The sequence below is a fragment of the Atta cephalotes genome (genome assembly GCF_000143395.1).
Source record: "Atta cephalotes unplaced genomic scaffold scaffold00012, whole genome shotgun sequence".
Taxonomy (NCBI): Eukaryota; Metazoa; Arthropoda; class Insecta; order Hymenoptera; family Formicidae; genus Atta; species Atta cephalotes.
The window spans coordinates 231964-251370 of NW_012130076.1; the positions used below are offsets into that span (position 1 = coordinate 231964).

Below are 19407 nucleotides of genomic sequence, written 5' to 3' on the forward strand. Positions count from 1 at the left end.
AATATAGTTATTTAAAGTTAAGTTAGTTAATTTTATTTGGTTAGGTTAGGTTTTACGTTTAGTTTAGTATAGTATTAACTTAACTAACACACACACGACACCACACACACACACACACACACACACACACACACACACACACACACACACAAACACACACACACACACACACACACAACTCCCCGATGAAAATTAATCGCATTTTTAGGACAATTCTTCATATCAAGAGCTTTAATCCTTCAAATTAGAACGCTTCATCATTTAGGATCGATGTAAACTAATATAATAGTCGACTATATATACCGGCTGAAATCAATCGCTTACATCTATACATGCATTATCCGTTTACATAACACATATTGTGTATCTATCATACAATATCATCTCTCTATACATTATATTTATCACAAACTCTGCTTTTTAATCCGAGAATAACCATCTGAGATATTTTTGCATCTTGAATAAAAAAAATGTAAGTTATTGTAAATTACTGTTTTATGGATATTGTTGAACATATTTTAAATAATTATTTTTCATGAATCTTTAAATATGCACTTTTATTAATTAAAATCTTTATTTCTTAGAAATACTGTGTACATAATACATTACTTAACATATTTATGTTTAATATTTGTCTAGTTTTTTTTTTAAATAAAAAATTGTGATTAAATTCATATTCATAATATTTTCAAGTATTAATAAATCGAAAAATCATGATTAATATACAATATATTAGTAATAGTGATTTTTATTAGGGTGTAAAAATACTTTATATAAAATACAATACGCAAAAAAATCATATGTCTGGATTAATTAACTATCCGAGGCACAAAGGAAAAAAAGAAATTCTGTCTACCAAAGTCTAAAATCCAATGAAATCTCCTTATTTGGAAAAAGACAATACAATAAGTACATCTCAAAACAAGAATGCGAATCAAATCACTCGTGACTTTAAATAAAAAAATGGATTTAATTTATATTTGTTACCAATTCTTTTAATACTAAAGTATGCACAATAAACTTTCTTTTTAATGAGCCAAAAATAGTCTAATTCATTGCAAAATAACAAAGTGAGATTAATTCTTCTTCATTGCTAGACAAAATCCAAGTATATAGCATAGGCGATTTTTTTCGCACACAGTTCGCGGAAAATTAACAGGAGCATTGTCCGACTAGATTCTCGACATTCGTGTTCGACTATAGTCGAGTACCTCGTCCGTGTCCTTCATGTCCTGTACATTCTGTATAGCGAGTGCTCTGTATATATTCCATCGGTCGATTGCGTTATGTACGACAATCGAGTACATTATATCGAGTGCATTAAAGTGAATATACGACGATTCGGCACGTGAATCCGTCCTCGCGACTTTCGATGAAGATCTGCTGCAATTTTTTTCGCCGGCAATCATGTTTCCGCAATCTCATAAATACACCAAGGATAAGCAGTTAATTAATAGCTGCCAAATTGATACCCTACTCGAGCGCGGATTGTCATCTACTGTAATCGTCGCAAGCATCCTGTGTGGCTTAATGTTCTATTGTCCGGCGTATGCCATTGCTAACCATCTATTACTGTCTGCTATTCCACTTTGTGCGGTGAGCACAGCATTCGCTTCCATGAGAGATGGGACCCATGTCGCGAGTAGTATGTATAATATTCGGATCTCGAACACTGCAGAATTGTTTTTCTAATTACACTTAATCCTTTGATTCCACAACATAATATGAGAACAACATACTTGAGCACATTCAATACTGACTCTTTCTGCCCTACTGTATATTATCTTTAATTTTAGTTTAACTTATTTTTTATTTTTTATCTAGTTCTAAAAATTTATAAAAAAGAAGATTAGAATAAAGAACTAATTAAACCGAGATTAAATAATAGTTAATCTACATTGGTAAAAATGGATAATTCGATTGCTTAACATATTTTCAGAAAAATGAATATAAATTGTAAAAAATGTTTTTCGATCGAAATGCTAAACATTGAGAAATATGAATGTACCATGCAAATGTATGTGTTAATGCCTTTGTTAATAATAAAAAATTGTCTTTATTAATAAAAAGTTTGTTTAAAAAGTTTTTATTAATAAAAAAATTATAAACAGTAAAAAGCATTAGAAAAAGAAAATCGGATATGATAAAAAGTAAAAAGCATTGGAAAAAGAAAATCGGATATGATAACAAGAGTTGCATCAAAGGATTAATGTAGAACAAGTCGAATTAATTATGACACACTGCGATATAGAAATAAAATTGATGAACCTTTAACAATTCTATCATATATGAATTTTTTAAAATAATTTTGTGACGTCACGATTATTGTTTCATCACTTTGTACGAATAGGATTCGATGGCATCAAATAGCTTTGTTCGTAAGAATCACATCTCAATCAGCATTCTCCGCAGTGACGTAGCGAAATTTGATTGATACCGCTAGGGATGCTGAACATCTAACGTTTAGTCAAACACGTGAATTTCTCTCGTATTCCCTCTTGTCTAATTACATCACAATGTGCAAAGGCGTATTCGTGATCATGCCGCAAGTGGCACAATCACGAATGTGCACGGTATAGAGGTTTCGCAAGTAGATCATTATCCATGATCTCGTATCGAACTCGGCACTCGAATTATAGAATCTCGATTTCATGTAAAATATGTACGATAATTGCGAACGATTAATTCATAAGTTTATTGTCGCAATAATTTATTTTTGGATAAAAAAATTTGTCCAAAACACTGTTCAACATCAGTTTTCAACTCGAGTGTAGTTATTTCCGATGTATTTTTGCCTGTTGAATCCGTTAGCCTTTGGCTATCACGTCACAATTTTGAGAAAAATGTCATCAAAGAGGATAAAAACAACGATTTTGAAAGTTTTTATAACGTTTTGGCACCGGCAAAAAATGGGTTTTTTCTAAACTATATTAATGCCACGCGAAATGGATTCGTTCAACAGTGAAAAATATATCGAAGATCACTATATTCACTCTAGTATTGCAAAAAAGGTCAAATTTTGCCAGACAGTGTTATTATTTCTAATTTGTACTAAATTTATTAGTACAAATATGAAAACTTATACTTCACATTTATTTGTGCTTTTAGAATCGTGTGAGAAAAATTCATTTTAAATTTGATATTTTAAGAATAATTTTGTTTTTAAGGATATAATTTAAAAAATTAAATTAACTGCACGGGAAATAATGAAAATTTTTTGTGAGAAGACAACAAAACAATTAATGTATAATAATTAATATAATTATTATACAGCTGAACGTTTTAAATTTCTCATGTTGTTATGTTCAACATCTGATTGAGTCAATTAAAACGTCAGTATGTTTATTATGACGTAACGTTTTACAGGGTTGGTCGAAGCGCCAGTGCGTAAACGTCAACATAATTTCTGTCGGCTTCCCTAATTATATATGATGTCGCGTGCTTTATTCCTTCCGGGAATTCGTGGCAATATGTTGAACGAGGCATCATCTCACCAAGCGCGAAATTCACTCGTGCATCTCCCTCTTGTTGAGGAGCAATTCACGTTGGTGTGCTTGCCAAATAGACACTTATTGTTAGTTAACGATTGCTCTTGACGAACAGCGCAATTAACATTACGCACGCATCTGTTTCGCCACACGATACCCACGAAACTACTCGCGTTTTAACGTCGCAATATCCGCTATCTTTGATACATACCATGGCTTGATTGCCATTCCTCAAATGCTAGTTGTTATGTCGTATTGAATAGTTTACATAGAACCCTGTAACCGAGAATATTTCAAAAAGGAAGAAAATAGCTTCTGAATTCTACTCTATTTAATACTAACAATTATTGCTAATATCTTAAATATTTAAAATATTAATTTCTAATAAATATAACAAATAACTATTTCTAATAAATATAACAAATAGCGATAAGCTGATTTTGCATTCCTAAATTGTTCAAATTATATATCTACACTGTTAAATTTATAATGTTAATTACACTTAATTGAAGTTATTTTTTATCATTTCTATCGGTTGCCACTGTTTCTTATTCAATTAATATGTATTATTAATTTGACTATATAAAATAATGAAATTGACAATTTAACACGCAAGAAAATGTATTAAATTTAACTCAAATTTAGTTTAACTAAATGCATAAGTAAATATGAATAATGTTTACTTTGAAATACTGAAAGAGCAAGTTTGCTGAAGAATTTAAAAACTTGGCTAGATTTGAAAACAATTTTGCAAGAATCTTAAACATGATAAGCAATGCTGCAAAATGTTTTGATATTCTAGCATTCAATTTTATCGTCCTACGTAATTATTTTGATCGTTCAGCAAAAATTGCTCTTTCAATGAACATAATCACTGGATTAGTTCAGAAATTGTTTTACAATTTAATGCACATAGAAGTTAAAAATAATTAATTCAAAGGATGAGATTATTATCGTTCCTTTAATATTTAACAGTGTATAATTTGCTGCTGCTAACATTTTTTAATTCTTGAAGATTCATTGAAATAAATATTTTAATAAATACAATAGATAATCGATCTTATATGTAAGTACAAATATTTAGTTTTGCATTTAATTAAATCAAAATGCATATTTTAAGAAAGATTATATTTCGTTATGTTTGCACTATAAGCTTGAAATACGCGAAGAAACATTAATATGAATGATAGTTGAATACACATATGATGTAATTCATATCATTTAGTGTTGTTTCGAGAAAACAAAATGTTGTGAGTGATTGACATAGTTTATTTGTTTTAAAGCCATTTATTCAGAGAAATACCTCAGACTGTTTGCATAACATGAAAACAATTTATTCGGAAACTGGTCTCGTTACATTCAACAACGTTTGTGCCACCGTAAAAATATATGCCCGGGAAAAATACAAACTTTTCCCAATAATCATTTCAATATATAATAATTTTACTGCAAATCATTAGAGATTTCAAGAATTGTTTTATTTGTTTCTTTCTTCAAAACGGAAAGGACGGTTTACTACGACTGAAAAATATTATATAAATTGGAGTCGACACCAATAACAGAGCTTTTTGCACAATAAATGGTGCTCTTATCAAGTTTGATGCGACATAAAGTTTGAAAACGCGATGAATTTCGTGTGAAAAGCTTAACGTGGGCAAGCGATTTTGACACATCGAACGGACGAAACGCGCTTAAATTACTTTGGCCTAGATGCTTCATTGACATCTTGGCCGCGATTCAACTTCGAACGAGGGCGAACACTGCGACATCCGGCAGCTTGGCCGTGTTGGGATTTAAACGGCCGTACGGCTAATTAATAGCACGCCATCGGAAATTTATTACGTCAACTAGTTATGTTTCAAAGGTATACGCTTGCTACACGACTATCGTTGACAAACTTAACAAACTGCCGTCGACAAAAGGGACTATACCCGGAAAGACTTGCATTTCAAGTCTGCTGCTAAACGCGTTGGCGGCGACGACAACGGCAGCGGTGACGCGACGCGACAAAGTTACAAACTGGCAAAACTTCGTGCTGACGAAGCCGCAAATACTTTCGTTGATGTGTAACAAAAAAAGTTAATTTCCCAAGCTCACAGAAACAAAATATGCGGTAACTTTTGCCGAGGTAAAAAGCCACGTTAAATTTGCCGTTTTTTCTTTTTTATTGTGAGCGTATCTCGTAAAACCACACAGCAAAAACCCAACACACATCCTTGGGACGACGAAATTTCCGTAGTTCTTAATGTAGTTCTGTGAAAAATACTTTTGCTACTTTTAAGACTTTGATATTACTCCACCTACATTACGTTGAACCTTAATTTTTAATTATAAATATGCTTTCTCAAGTTAATTTAATTACGCAAAAAATTTAAGACCATTATAAAATCTTATTTATAATATAATATTATACGTCTTATATTATTAATGTTTTCTATTATAGTAGTTTACACAAAGCGAGAATATGAACTGTTTTTTTAATTTTTGCATTGAGTCCGAATCTGCCATCAAAATATTTTAAATTTTTCCATAATCTCCGGTTTCTGAGATATAAAAAAAAGACATTTTTTCCAGTATACGCTAAAGTTTTATTGAAATTATAACACATAAATCAGAAGTATTTTTAAACACAAATAAGAGAAGAAAATTGTTATCAAAGTCCTTGATGCTTACAATTAATAATATTTATATGTGAATATACAAATACAATTATCAAAATTCTCCAAACTGCGATTCCATTTGTCGAACTTGAAATACAATCATAAACGGAAATAATAATCTCACAATTAAATTAATTGATCATTAATTTAATAATAATGCTAACATTTCTTAAAGCCTATAAATAATTTATTGCGAAAAATATCACCTCAACTGGAATATTTTATGCAATAAATTATATAGGCTTTTACAAGGATGTTAGCATTATTATTAAATCAATAATTAATTAATTTAATTGTGAGATTAAGTCAGTTTATGAGTGTGTTTAAAATTCGACAAATCAAAGCCAATCGGCACATATTCTATAGAACTGATCATTGTATTTGTACCTACATTCACACACAAATATTATTAATTATAAGCATTAAAATCTGCTTTAATTGAAAATTATTTCCTTCTCTCTGCATCTAAAACACTTATCGATCTATTTCACTTTATACTACAAATAAAAAATGTTAACTCTTGTTTTTATATGAATTTAAATTAATTTCGCGTATTAGAGTCTAACAATAGTCGCCTAACATTTTTATTCTAATATCTGATAACGTATCTCATTATTATTTATTATTGAATCCTAATAGAAACATTTGTTTTGCTTATCATTTGTTTTGTTGCACCTAAATTCAGAAGGAAATATTTAAAAATTGATGTGCTGTATCTTAAAAATTAAAAATTAAAAGTTTAAAATTAATATGTTTTATGTAAAAAATTTGACTTGATGGAATTTTTCTGGAGACAGATTTGAATTCAACATTCCATAAGAAAGTTGTTTTCTTGTACTAAAGATTATTCAAAATTTGACAACTAGTTTTATTATCATATATATATTTCTTGAATTATTTATATATATTTTAATTTAATTTAATTTAATTTATTTGTGCATAAGATAAGAGTTACAAAAATAAGATAATAAAGATTACAGATAACGAATGAGAGAACAATTATATGATAACACAAAATGATGAGACACCAGCAGAAACTGCTGCTCTAACGCCTACCGGAAAGGAGAAGCAATGAGTAGTAATTGCAAACGGTAATCGAAAGCGAAGCAAATTAATAATAAAATCGAAATAAAATAACACAAGAAAAATGCAAAGGAGAAGTACAAAAATATAAAATATGAAATATAAGAATAATAGTGTAACAATTATATAAAGAAATTAAGGATTGGCACAAGTGTGAGACAGTATTCGTGATCCAGAACAGATCAACGACGCGAAGACAATACGACAATTAGACACAGCTGATCGAAATGAAGAGAGAGAGAGAGAGAGAGAGAAAGATGAACGGATAAAGCGGGGAAGGATGTTAAAAATTTTAACAGCAACGTAGAAAAAATTTGACACAGAATTTGATGCACGGGAAAAGATAAGAAGTCATGGTAGCGAGTGTGATGTATATCGTTGGAATTAGGGATGCACCGGATTAAATTATCAGATATCGGACAAATTATCAGATATCGGGCAAAATGTATTTATCCGGTATTCGATCGGATATCCAAAAAGGCAATTTCTTTGAATCGGATATTCAACATTTTCTGGATATTCGACCGAGAAAATGTCTTTTAAAAAAAGCTTATGGGGAAAAAGATTGTAATTTTGTGACAGTATATGATATTATAGTATCATGCATATGCATATTTATTTCTAAAACATTTGTATAAGAAAAAAATCAACAATTTAATGATATCAAATTTTAATCAGATACTTCCCCAGATAATAGTGATATCCAGTTATTCGATTGATTAGTAAAAAAGCACCGGATACTTTCCGGATATCCGGTGCATCCCTAGTTGGGATGGAATTGAAAGTTGCGAAGGTAGGAGGGGATATTGCACCGAAGTAAACGGAAAACAAGACAAGACAGATGAAGGGTAAAATGTTATTGAACGTTTAGCCATCTAGATTTTGTGAAAAGGGGGACTAAATGATCAAACGTACGAGCATTATACGAGAAGCGAAATATTCTGGATTCGTTAGATACGGGATAGCGTTTTTTGAGTTAGAGCAGGAATATACACAACATTGGCATAAAAAAGAGAGACTATAAGGAGTTGAGACATTAGGAGTTTCTGAACAGTAGTGAGAATGTAGTGAAATGAATAAAGAAGATGAAGGAAGGCGTGATGTTTGCTTTTATCAAACAAAATCTATTCCCATACTTCACTGTTATTAGTAATAATTATTATTAAATTATTAGATATTAATAACAGTAAAATTATTAGATATTAATAACAGTAAAGTATAGGAATGAGGTTTGTCTGATAAATATGATTATGTAATAGAATTAGATACAATTTCATGACAGATCCACGTAAAGTGGTCGAATTCTCAGCCTAAATCAGTCTAGAGCCTAAATCAAGCTAAATCTTCGGAGAGAAGAAAGACACTGGTAGACTCATAATGTCTCTTAATCGTCAGATGGAGCCATTTTTAGTCCCTTAAACACGAAAAATCGTCTATGGTGGCGCAGGTGAGATCGAATCCAGATCTACAGATCACGAGTCAATCAAGCGGCAAGCCACTCGACAACTATATATTATTGCAATGGATATAACTTTTTGGATATGCCAGTTAAATTTTTAGCTTTTATATCTTTTTACAATCTTGTCACCTTTGAGATCTTAAAATATTTAATGATACCACAAGGGATAAAGCCATATTCTACATGGGCTACAAAGTCGAGTTAAACCTACTTTTTACTTGATCAAATGTGATAATGAGAAATGTGGTAATGTGAAATATTTCCCGAGAGATACCATTATTGCCGTCTCCCATATATGACTACATTCTGGGGAAATATATCTCGTTGTGTCGCGAAAACGAAATTCTCTGAGAAAACTACACAATTTTCCTATTATTTTCCATTATCGACAAAAATATTATTTATCTATATTGGTATCGCTTTTCTTTACAGTATAATATTTTTTATTTAACTGCATTTATTGTTGTTAGAAATTATAACAACAACTCCTAACAAATTATTGGTAGAAAGCAATTCACGTGTGATACGCAACGAATATTTTAAATTACGTTTATCAATCTATCTCTGCCAATATATTAGCGCACGCACGCGTGCATAAACTGAATTGTTGAATTTAAATTAACGAATTTGATTTTAAAATTTATTCCTGTGAAGCTATTCTAATTATAATAAATATAATTATTAATATTAAAACAAATATAAATCCGTTAAATATTTGTTATTATAAATCAATGATCAAATAATTAAGATTTATATTAAAGGTAAACGGTACGGGTTTTGTTAGTACAGAAACAATTTTCACAATAATTTGAAATTACGTGGGCAATTAAATAATTAATCACTGTAAATGGAAAAACATGATATGTTTCACCATGCGTAATTTGCGTGCCACATACGCATTGCATGCGGTCGGTCCTTTCGTCATTGAAACTCTGACACGCTCATAATGCAGACTTCATTTGCTCATAAACATCGCTTATCATGCGGGTTATACTAATTGTGAGTTTGATTGTAATCGAACACAAAGCCACGTTTGCTAAAAACACAGCGAAAACTCGCTGATCTTAGATGGAGACGCTCGCGTACGTGCGCTTTTACTTGCGAAAGCCGATATATATATAAACTGGTGTAACGCTCTGATAGGGCGTGTAACAAGGGAAGTTACGAAGGGTGATAATAATTACTTCGCTGTATGCCGCCATCGCGAACGTTATCGGAAACTTAGTTTGCACTAGTTTTTAATGTAAGACAGTGCAAATTGCCAATAATTAATGACACAGCGACACTTAAGGAATTAATTATGTGAATTAAATGTACTGTACAAGTCTCACTATATGGTATATACGTTGATTTATTTAATTATTATTATTAACTTACTTATGATCATTTGTTAATTTCTCTCTTGTTTTTCTAAAATAGAAACGGATATTATGAATAATAGTAAAAATATTAAAATTAAATTAATAAACACATCTAAATGTAAATGCACATATCTACACAATTAATTAATAATTATTTATGTATAGCTATAAATAATGAAATTGTTGTTTAAATTTACTGACCTATAATATGTTAAATTAGAATGAAAGTTTTTTTGTATGTAATAAATATTATGGGTTATTACTGATTAAATATTGCTATGAATAGATGGTGTCTGTATTTTTATTTTATAATTTTTAGTTTATAAATAAATACACACACGCACTCTCCTCTGTCTTTATCTCTCTTTTGCTTTGTTTGTAAAGCATTTGTGTGTAAATAATTAATATAGAGTCAAATAATAAAATATCTGTTAAGATGGATAATATTAAATTTATAAAGATATAACATATAATAAAAGATTTTTTATTGTAATATTTTTATTTAATATGGGAATTTATTTAATATGGCAATAAATATTGAAATTAATGGATGCATTGTCGATCTGTGTTGAGAGAAGATAAAGTTCAGCAGTCTCATAAAATATATGCGCAATTAGAAAATTCAAGTATTTTAGGAAAAACGACAAGAATGTAGCTAACAAGCAGTTTGAAATATCGCAATAACTGCGATTCATACTTGTATTATAGCACGTGAGAACCTATATTAGATCCTATACTAATGCATAACGCCGCACTGTGTATGCCTATATAACCATGGAATATTATTCTGTATTCACATATACGTGTGTTTACCCGTGGAGCACATCCTATACCGCATATATAATCAAGAGTTACAGAAGTGAAAATTTCCCGCTCCGCATACGCTGCGGAAGCGCAACGCACTCATATCATTTTTCTGCCCTTTTTATCCGAGAAAGAATAAAAGGGACGACATTACGTGTACAGATTGCACATATTTAAACGGTCTGAATTAAATTTCCCTGCTCTCCGCTTTAAACTTTTTTATCTTTTATATTTGCGTTTATATATTCTTCTGCGAAGTATGTTGAAACACGTGTAACAGCCGCGATATAATCACGTATATAGACTCTCAAATGCTGCGCTCGTAAATGTAATTAAGCATTCAAGTTTTACGCTAATCATATTAAATATACATAATAAATATATATTTCGCAGTATGTGTGACTCGAATAATATGAAAATAATTCAGCAAGTGTAAGAAACATATTCAATAGTTAAAATATATATATATATATAAAAAAATATATATTTATAGAAAAATAATTTACAAAAAAAGAAGAATAAATTTGTATTTTTGTGTAGTGATACGAATTTTTTTGCCAACTTAGCTTTACATTTGTAAGATTGCAACAATATAAATAAAGTTTCCCGCGCGTGCCTTTGGCGCGAATTCGTCGATTTTCGTACGTGCGATAACGTAGTTGGGAAGGATGAAACAATCTTCCAATACACCCAACAATAGTGGATTTATCAAAGGAATAACGGAGAATTCGCATATGAGAATGTAGACACAGTCAACACGCATTTCAGAGTTTCGATTGAATTTTAAGTCCTGAAGAGACAAACTTTTCATTAAAGTTTCAACCATTTCGTTATGATTGGTACACATTGGAAAATTCGATGGAAAATACATGCAGTCGAACTGAGAGCCCAATAAATCAATATGTGGTAAATTGTGTGGAAATTGATGAAATAATTATGTCGTGTTAGAAATATCTTATTATCCGGAGCTACTCACGCAAACATGTCACAGGATGAAAATAGCCCTGCAGGGATAAACGTGGAGACAGAAATGTGACCGAGTGTTTCAAACGGGTTTCGGCCGCGGGATATTTCGCATACGAAACACGAACGTGCAAATAAATCAAGGCTCTTCTGGCTTCCGCTGTAGAAAATCCATGAGGGCCACCGAGAAGATATGCTTTCCTGAATGAATGAAAAGAATAGAGCGACTGGTAGAGAAAATATAGATACAATGTTGAAAAGGAGGCGTAAATCGCTTACTTTTCGATTTATCGCCTAAATATATTTGATCAATAATTCTTATTTTGTCTCTCTTGCGAATAACTCGTCTTTTCAGTAAACACGAATAACACGCAATATCTTATCGCTAATAAAATCTTTTAATCTTAAATAACAAAATTACAAATTTGCCTTATATTATGTTTTTGTATGTACACATACACGTTTTCTCATAATGATGTATTTTTGAAAACTATTTTCAATAAAACCAACGCAATAATTACAATAAAGAATATCAAATTTTTATTACTCCAAGATTGTTTGATATATCAACAACTGCGGAGCTTATATTGGCATACTCACATTTGATTTATTGTTAAAGTCATACAATATTTTTATTTTTATATTACTAAATTACTTAATTTAATTTTAAATCAATACTCTTCACGATTTATTTCTTTATTAATTATTGAATATCAGGTAAATATGAACCTTGTTTGATCTACCGATCTATTTTAATACTGGATTTGCTCTTGCATACATCTATATATTTGACCGCGAATGTGTGCAATAAACATGAGAAAACTTCATACGGAAATACAAGCCAATCTTATCGGGCGAGATACATTTTGTGAGGCGCGGCGCACGGAGAAATCGAAATAAATAATCGACGTCGTAATATAGGCCACGACGATAAAATACGCATCGCATATACTAACGCACGATGTAATCGGAATATGGCGGACTGTAGTCCGCTTGAAAAATCCATGTAGTCCTTGTTTGAAATTTGTTGGCAGCCATGCATACAATGCTTGTCGAGCGATGCGCAAAATCGCTCTGTGACATATGATCGTTTCGGTGCGCGCGTGATTTTCGAGCGACGTTATTATTTTCATCCGTGAGAAGAGATAAGTGGAACGAGATTTCTCGGAAAACACACGAATGCGTCCAATCAGTCGTAAGATCGATGATTAATTATCGAAATTAAACTAACTACATGTGATATTGCTAAGTTGAAAAAAATCCTGTCGTTATTAAGTTTAATTAAATTAAATTTATTCTTTTATGTTTATTATTATAAATTGTTTCAAATATAATTCGTATATAATTCACGAAATTGTTTTGGTATCAAGTAAAAAGTAATACAAGATCATTAATTGATATTGAAAAATTTACGACATATTAATAAACATATATTAATATTAATATTAATAAACATATATTAATATTAATAAACATATATATAGATTTTTATTATTCAATATTACCAGAGTAATGATTTATATATATATAATTTCACAAAATTTAATAATAACTTTCTTATAATAATATTCCTAAAGCACACAGAGATAACAAGCAAATATGAAATGATAGTTTTAAGACAAGTCCATGCTTGTATAACGAAACATTGTGATTTTTATTTTAAATTATCTTCAGTCATACAGAATAAAAATAGTAGATAATAAGATAAATATTAATATTTAATTAGAACTATGTTTTAGACTTAATATTTACGCTTATCATCTGCATCTAATTGTACATACCTTTAATTTTCTTGATTTCATAACTGAATTTCCGTATTAGCATTTATATTAAAAGACATTTTAAATGCACTATGGTGGAGAATACAAATATCTTGAACAATTATTATATATGTAATACATACTTTAGAAAGAGATAATGATAGTTTTTTTCATAATAATATTTTTAAGAGATCAATAAAATTCTATAACATTTATTCTAATAATATAAGATTACTCTAATAGCTGATAACAAAAATATAATCTTGCAATGTATTACATAATATCAATGTGCAATATATTACATAAAATAAATGTAATTAATAATAATTAGTGATATTTCTTTGAAATTAACTAAATTTTTTGTTTATCTTTGCAGGTGAATGGTTCTTGGAGTTTACCCGGGTTTGTTTGTGATTTTTATATCGCAATGGATGTGACGTGCAGCACCAGCTCTATATTCAATCTCGTGGCTATTTCGATAGACAGGTAAACATTCTTCCTTCGCTTACACGAGAATGAAAATACCAATCTGAAGATACTTAAGAGCTTGGAAACTCTCCTGAAATAACTTACATTCCTCTAAATATTTAGTATTTATAATAAAGATTATAGCTTATTGACATTTTTCGATTAAATGAACAAATGATAATATACTATTATAATACTCCGATAATTTTGCTCCTTATTTAGAGAATTTAAAAGTTCTTATAAAATATAAAATATAAAATATAAACGTGACATATTATTACTAAATAAATTTCAAAATCTTGATAAATTTTTCGTAACTAATAAACCAAATTAACATCGTCAAAATAGAGATGCGTTACGATCTTCTCCATTTTCTCTTAAATTCCGATAGTAGAAGACATTAGCGATCAAGACATGCTTTCGCCAATTCCTATGGTCGTAAAAGAGCCATAGTCATTATTGAGAAAGTTTGAAAATCAGGAAAAAGGGGATAGGCTGATTTTACTGGTGTATGTGTCTCAAATAAAATGCAGAAAGATCGCACTTATGTTCGAAATGCAATGATAGGAGAATTAGATATACGTTTAATTTTGCTGAGTACAATTTTTTAAATTAATGAAGATTTATGTTGCGAATAATTAGACATAAAACCTATCAAAAAAAATAAATGGTTAAAATTATCTTATTAAACGTTATTACATAAGATTTGAGTTGATTTTCTTATTGTATAATTATATTTACTATTCTTTCTTTCTTTGGGAAAAACTTATAAAATTTAAATATAATAATAAAATTACAATTTAATAATAATATAATTATTTGTTTCGTATAATTTTCGGCATGACTCTTAGAAGCATTAATTTGGCATATTTATTAAAAACAATATTCCTTTAAAATTTAAATTATAAATTATCATTTTTGTTTAAATAAGTCTTAAAAATAAAAATAAAATACGTAAAAATAAGTACATTGAAAAAATATATATAAATTGCATTTTTAATGATATTCATTTTGATTTTGTGTCGTTTGAAAATACAATTTTTTTGTTCTTTTCCCTCATTGCTTTCTTTATTCCGAAATGATATAATTTACAGAGCTTATTTATAATAAAGTAATAAATTGATGATGAGATGACAAGAGATTGAAGAGTGCTGGTGATATTAATATATATGATGACAGACCGTTATGTAGTATCAGTGTTATATTTCCGCCTTTATCGCATCGGCTATACAAAGAAATGTTGTTAGTTGAATCACAACGAAAAAGACATTAATGCATAAGTTTAGAGCAATTTTAAAGTAATTTTCTATCTGAAACAATTGTAATTACGATAGATTGTTACAGAGATGCCAAAAACTAAAAACATTTTGAAAGAGTTTTGCAAAGAAACTTTAAGCTTTAAAATTGTTCTATATCTCTTCCGAACTTCGAAAATTCCAGAGACTACACTGGCTTGAAAATATCCTTTTATAGCTTTTTCAATCTTTCATTCTAAGAAGTTTATATAATCAACCACAAATTTTTACGAATGATAAAAATGTGTATTTAAAGCAAATTGTTAAAGAACTAATTTTTATTAATATTTTCAAAATAGTGAGTTCTATAATAGAAGAGACATGAAATGCATTTTTAAGTAATAAATTAAAAAAATGAATCTTATTTAATGCTGGGCTTCATTCGGCTTGGATATATTATTCATTGGGCGCTTCGTTTTGATTAACTTACCTATTGAATAAATTTAAAATATATAGAGTAACTATTGCATTAAGTACTAGTTACTAAGAAATTTAATTAATTGTAAGTTACAGTTAAGACAGAAAGAAGCAACGTAATTATAAGTTACAGCTACTGAAAAAAGTAGCTCTAACTGTAACAGATAAAAGTTACCTCTCAACAGAGTTGTGTACACACTTTTAAAATTTATTTCCTCTTTATTCTGAAATTAATTTTGTCAAAAGCGACAGTTGGCTTTAATGATAATAGCAGAATAACAAATACATATGTTAATATGTATTTGTTATTCTGCTATTATCATTAAAGAGATGGGAATTCTAAAGAATGGATGAGACAAGAGCTGGATCTGCATGGATGATTTTACGATATAATACGGGAGGCAATTGCAACATGAACCAATTTTGAATTGCAGATACATAGCGGTGACCCAGCCGATAAAGTATGCGAAGCACAAGAACAATAGAAGAGTATGGTTGACGATACTGTTGGTCTGGGTGATATCGGCCGCGATCGGCAGCCCGATTGTCCTAGGCCTGAATAATACTCCGAATCGGATACCGGACCAATGTCTATTCTACAATACGGATTTTATCATCTACTCGAGTCTGTCCAGCTTCTACATACCCTGTATCATCATGGTATTCCTTTACTACAATATATTCAAGGTGAGAGCGATGTGATTTTTTTGCAGCAACACATATTAACACGCCGTCGTATAAACCTATATTTTTTTTGTATAAGAATCGACTGATGCATGTAGAGTATAACTAATTGAGGCATGCCAAAGTAAAACGTAAGTGTTATTTTTAAATTTTTCAGGAGAAAGGAGAAACTTATTTTCTTGAAAATTATCGCTTTAAAAATTCTATAAAGAATTATTGTAATAATTAAAAATATGAGCAATCAACTTCTGGCAAAAATTTTTAATTAAGTATTTCTAATTTTCAAAAACTATTTTAAAGTTGTTAAAATTTTAAAATATTATAAGTCCATTTAAAAATATAAAATATTATTCAAATAAAAATATTAATTACATAATAGACTCGCAACGTTTTGAATTGTAATATCCATTTTTTCCGCTTCTAGTAGTACTTTTTACCAAATATTAGTATGTCAGTATTTACTCAGTCATACAATAAGATACATTTCTCACAATTTTGGCACTTGCATTTTTGCTGTGACTGCGATTATCAATCAACACGTCGCTACTTTATTTCCAAATTACACAATTCAAAAAATTAAGTTTCTCAAAAAAGGAGAAAAACTATTTTTTGACTTTGTAGAAAATTATTGACTAATTAAATTAAATAATATTAACAAAAGGAATATATTCTTAAGATGATCAAATGTGTCATCTTTATCATTTTCATTTTTCAATTTAAAAAAAAACTTTTTAAATTCTGTTCTATAAAATTTAAGAAAATTTTTCTTTAATTTGAAGTTTTTATTGTAAAACTTTCTTATTGTGGACATACGTACAGTAAACGAGAGATCAAGTTTTCTCACTGGCGGTTGAGAAACGCTGGTATTAATAGGTCAAGCTGGCTAGTGGAAAATATAGGATTATACGGGTAATCGAAATTGCGTATTAAACGAACACGTAGATTAAATAAAACGTCATTACCATCGCCCATACAAATTGTGAACGACGCAAATTTTGATGTAATAATAAAAAAATCTGCAATTTAATACTTAAATTTCTAAACGTAATTGCGAATGAAGAGGCCATATCTTAAATATTATTGGAAATTGATTAACGCTGCAATGAGATAAACTCTTAGACAAAAAAATTTGCGATATTGAAATTATACAATATGTACGATGAATTTTAAAGCACATGGCTTTTGTAATATAGCTGTTGCATAGCAATTGCACAAAGATCGCGTAGTGAAATTTATTACAAAGATTCTATTCCAAAAAGAATCGATAGCTGTCTTTGTAGCTGAACCGACACACGAGATGACAAGACGGAAAAGAAATTATCTCTAGCTCTATTACAAAAGGACAAAAATTTGTTCGTGCCTCTTTTATCTCTATGATTACTTCAGAAACGTGAACCAATCGCGAAATTGGCTGTACCATGAAAGGTAGCTCTTGCAAAGGCGAGTCTGCTGTCTTCTAATTTAATTGTCACGTATGCGCTGTGTGCGATACCGCTAGAATTAATCCGACTTTGTTGCCGACAGCGCGGAATTTTATAATATTTCGTTGTGAAATTAAAGTAGAAAAGAGATGACAAACCATAATAATTAAAATATAGTTGTAACACAGTCGGAATAAAATCGTAATGCGACTGTATGAATATGTTATTTTGAAAATCAAGCACATATTTAAATAATGTGATGTGGCTTCACGGCGAATCGTTTTGCTATAAACAAGCTTATAAAATCAACTTCATCCATCGGGAATTTCTCATATTTGATATGTTCATAATAAAAATTGCGTTCAAATTTTATACGATAAATTTCGGGCGCAGATGGAGCAAAGTGCATTGCGGTTTATACAGCGGTTACTATCATATTGCAGTAGATCGTAAATACAGCTAGTTGGACAATTTCAACGTTCGTAGCGTACAGAGCATTTCGATTGGACTGTTAATTTCGTACTTGCGGTAATTGTACGCGCATAATATTGGCGCGAAATACCGTAATAATATTGATATATAGTCCTTATATTTTCAATATGATATTCATTATTCGTGCGTGATATTATATCATGACATTACACCCTTCATAAAATCGGAGCGGCATCACTGTCAGTTGTAAATATCCGCTGAACTTCCTAGAAAACTTATAAGAAAAGTGTAAAGGATATAACTTTAGATGGAAAGACGAAGAACTCGAGTTTTCAAAGAAAAATCTAGTGAAATTTAAAAGAAATAACAAAAAGAATTTTTGTATAGCAGCATCTATCTCTCTTTCTTTTTCTTTTTTATTCAAAAGAAATCAATAATCTTTTTGTTGAACCGACACGTGTACTCACGTACACGATACACAACAATATAAAAAAATTTCTTTACTTATAAATTATAATAAAATTATAATAAAATTTATTTCTGCATCTTTTAGCTTTGTGATTTTTAATAAATAAATATTTAAAAAATTCTACATTTTAATTGTTTAAGTATTGAAAAATACTATAAACAAACAAAAATTTAAAAAGAAAATATAAATAGCTGTTCACAGAAAAAATGGTTTTGCTGACCTAAAAATTTAGCTAGATATATAAGAACTAAAAATAATATCAAGGTTATACAAATAATTATATTGAATCAAAATAATTTAATAGAAGATTTAAATATAACAATAATAATGCAAAAGTTTTGATATATTGGCAATCAATTTGAGCATTCTGCTAATATAATTTTGATGTTCTAATAAAATCTTTTTTAAATTTCTATATATTTATTTAATTTTTAAATACTTTTAGCAAAATTTTTTCTTGTAGCTACATTACATATTGTAATAATTTATTCGTTCACACACACACACACACACACACACACACACACACACACACACACACACACACACACACACACACACACACACACACACACACACACACACACACACACACACACACACACACACACACACACACACACACACACACACACACACACAC

General features: G+C 29.7%; 1 protein-coding gene across 1 annotated transcript in view; it reads left to right on the top strand.

Annotated features, from left to right (window-relative positions):
* LOC105617319 (dopamine D2-like receptor) overlaps positions 1 to 19407 on the top strand; it is a 131449-nt gene that overhangs the window by 99800 nt on the left and 12242 nt on the right. Inside the window, exons 3-4 of the mRNA XM_012198886.1 lie at positions 13955 to 14064; positions 16193 to 16456. Coding sequence (XP_012054276.1) covers positions 13955 to 14064; positions 16193 to 16456 — 374 coding nt within the window. The remainder of the gene's footprint in view (positions 1 to 13954; positions 14065 to 16192; positions 16457 to 19407) is intronic.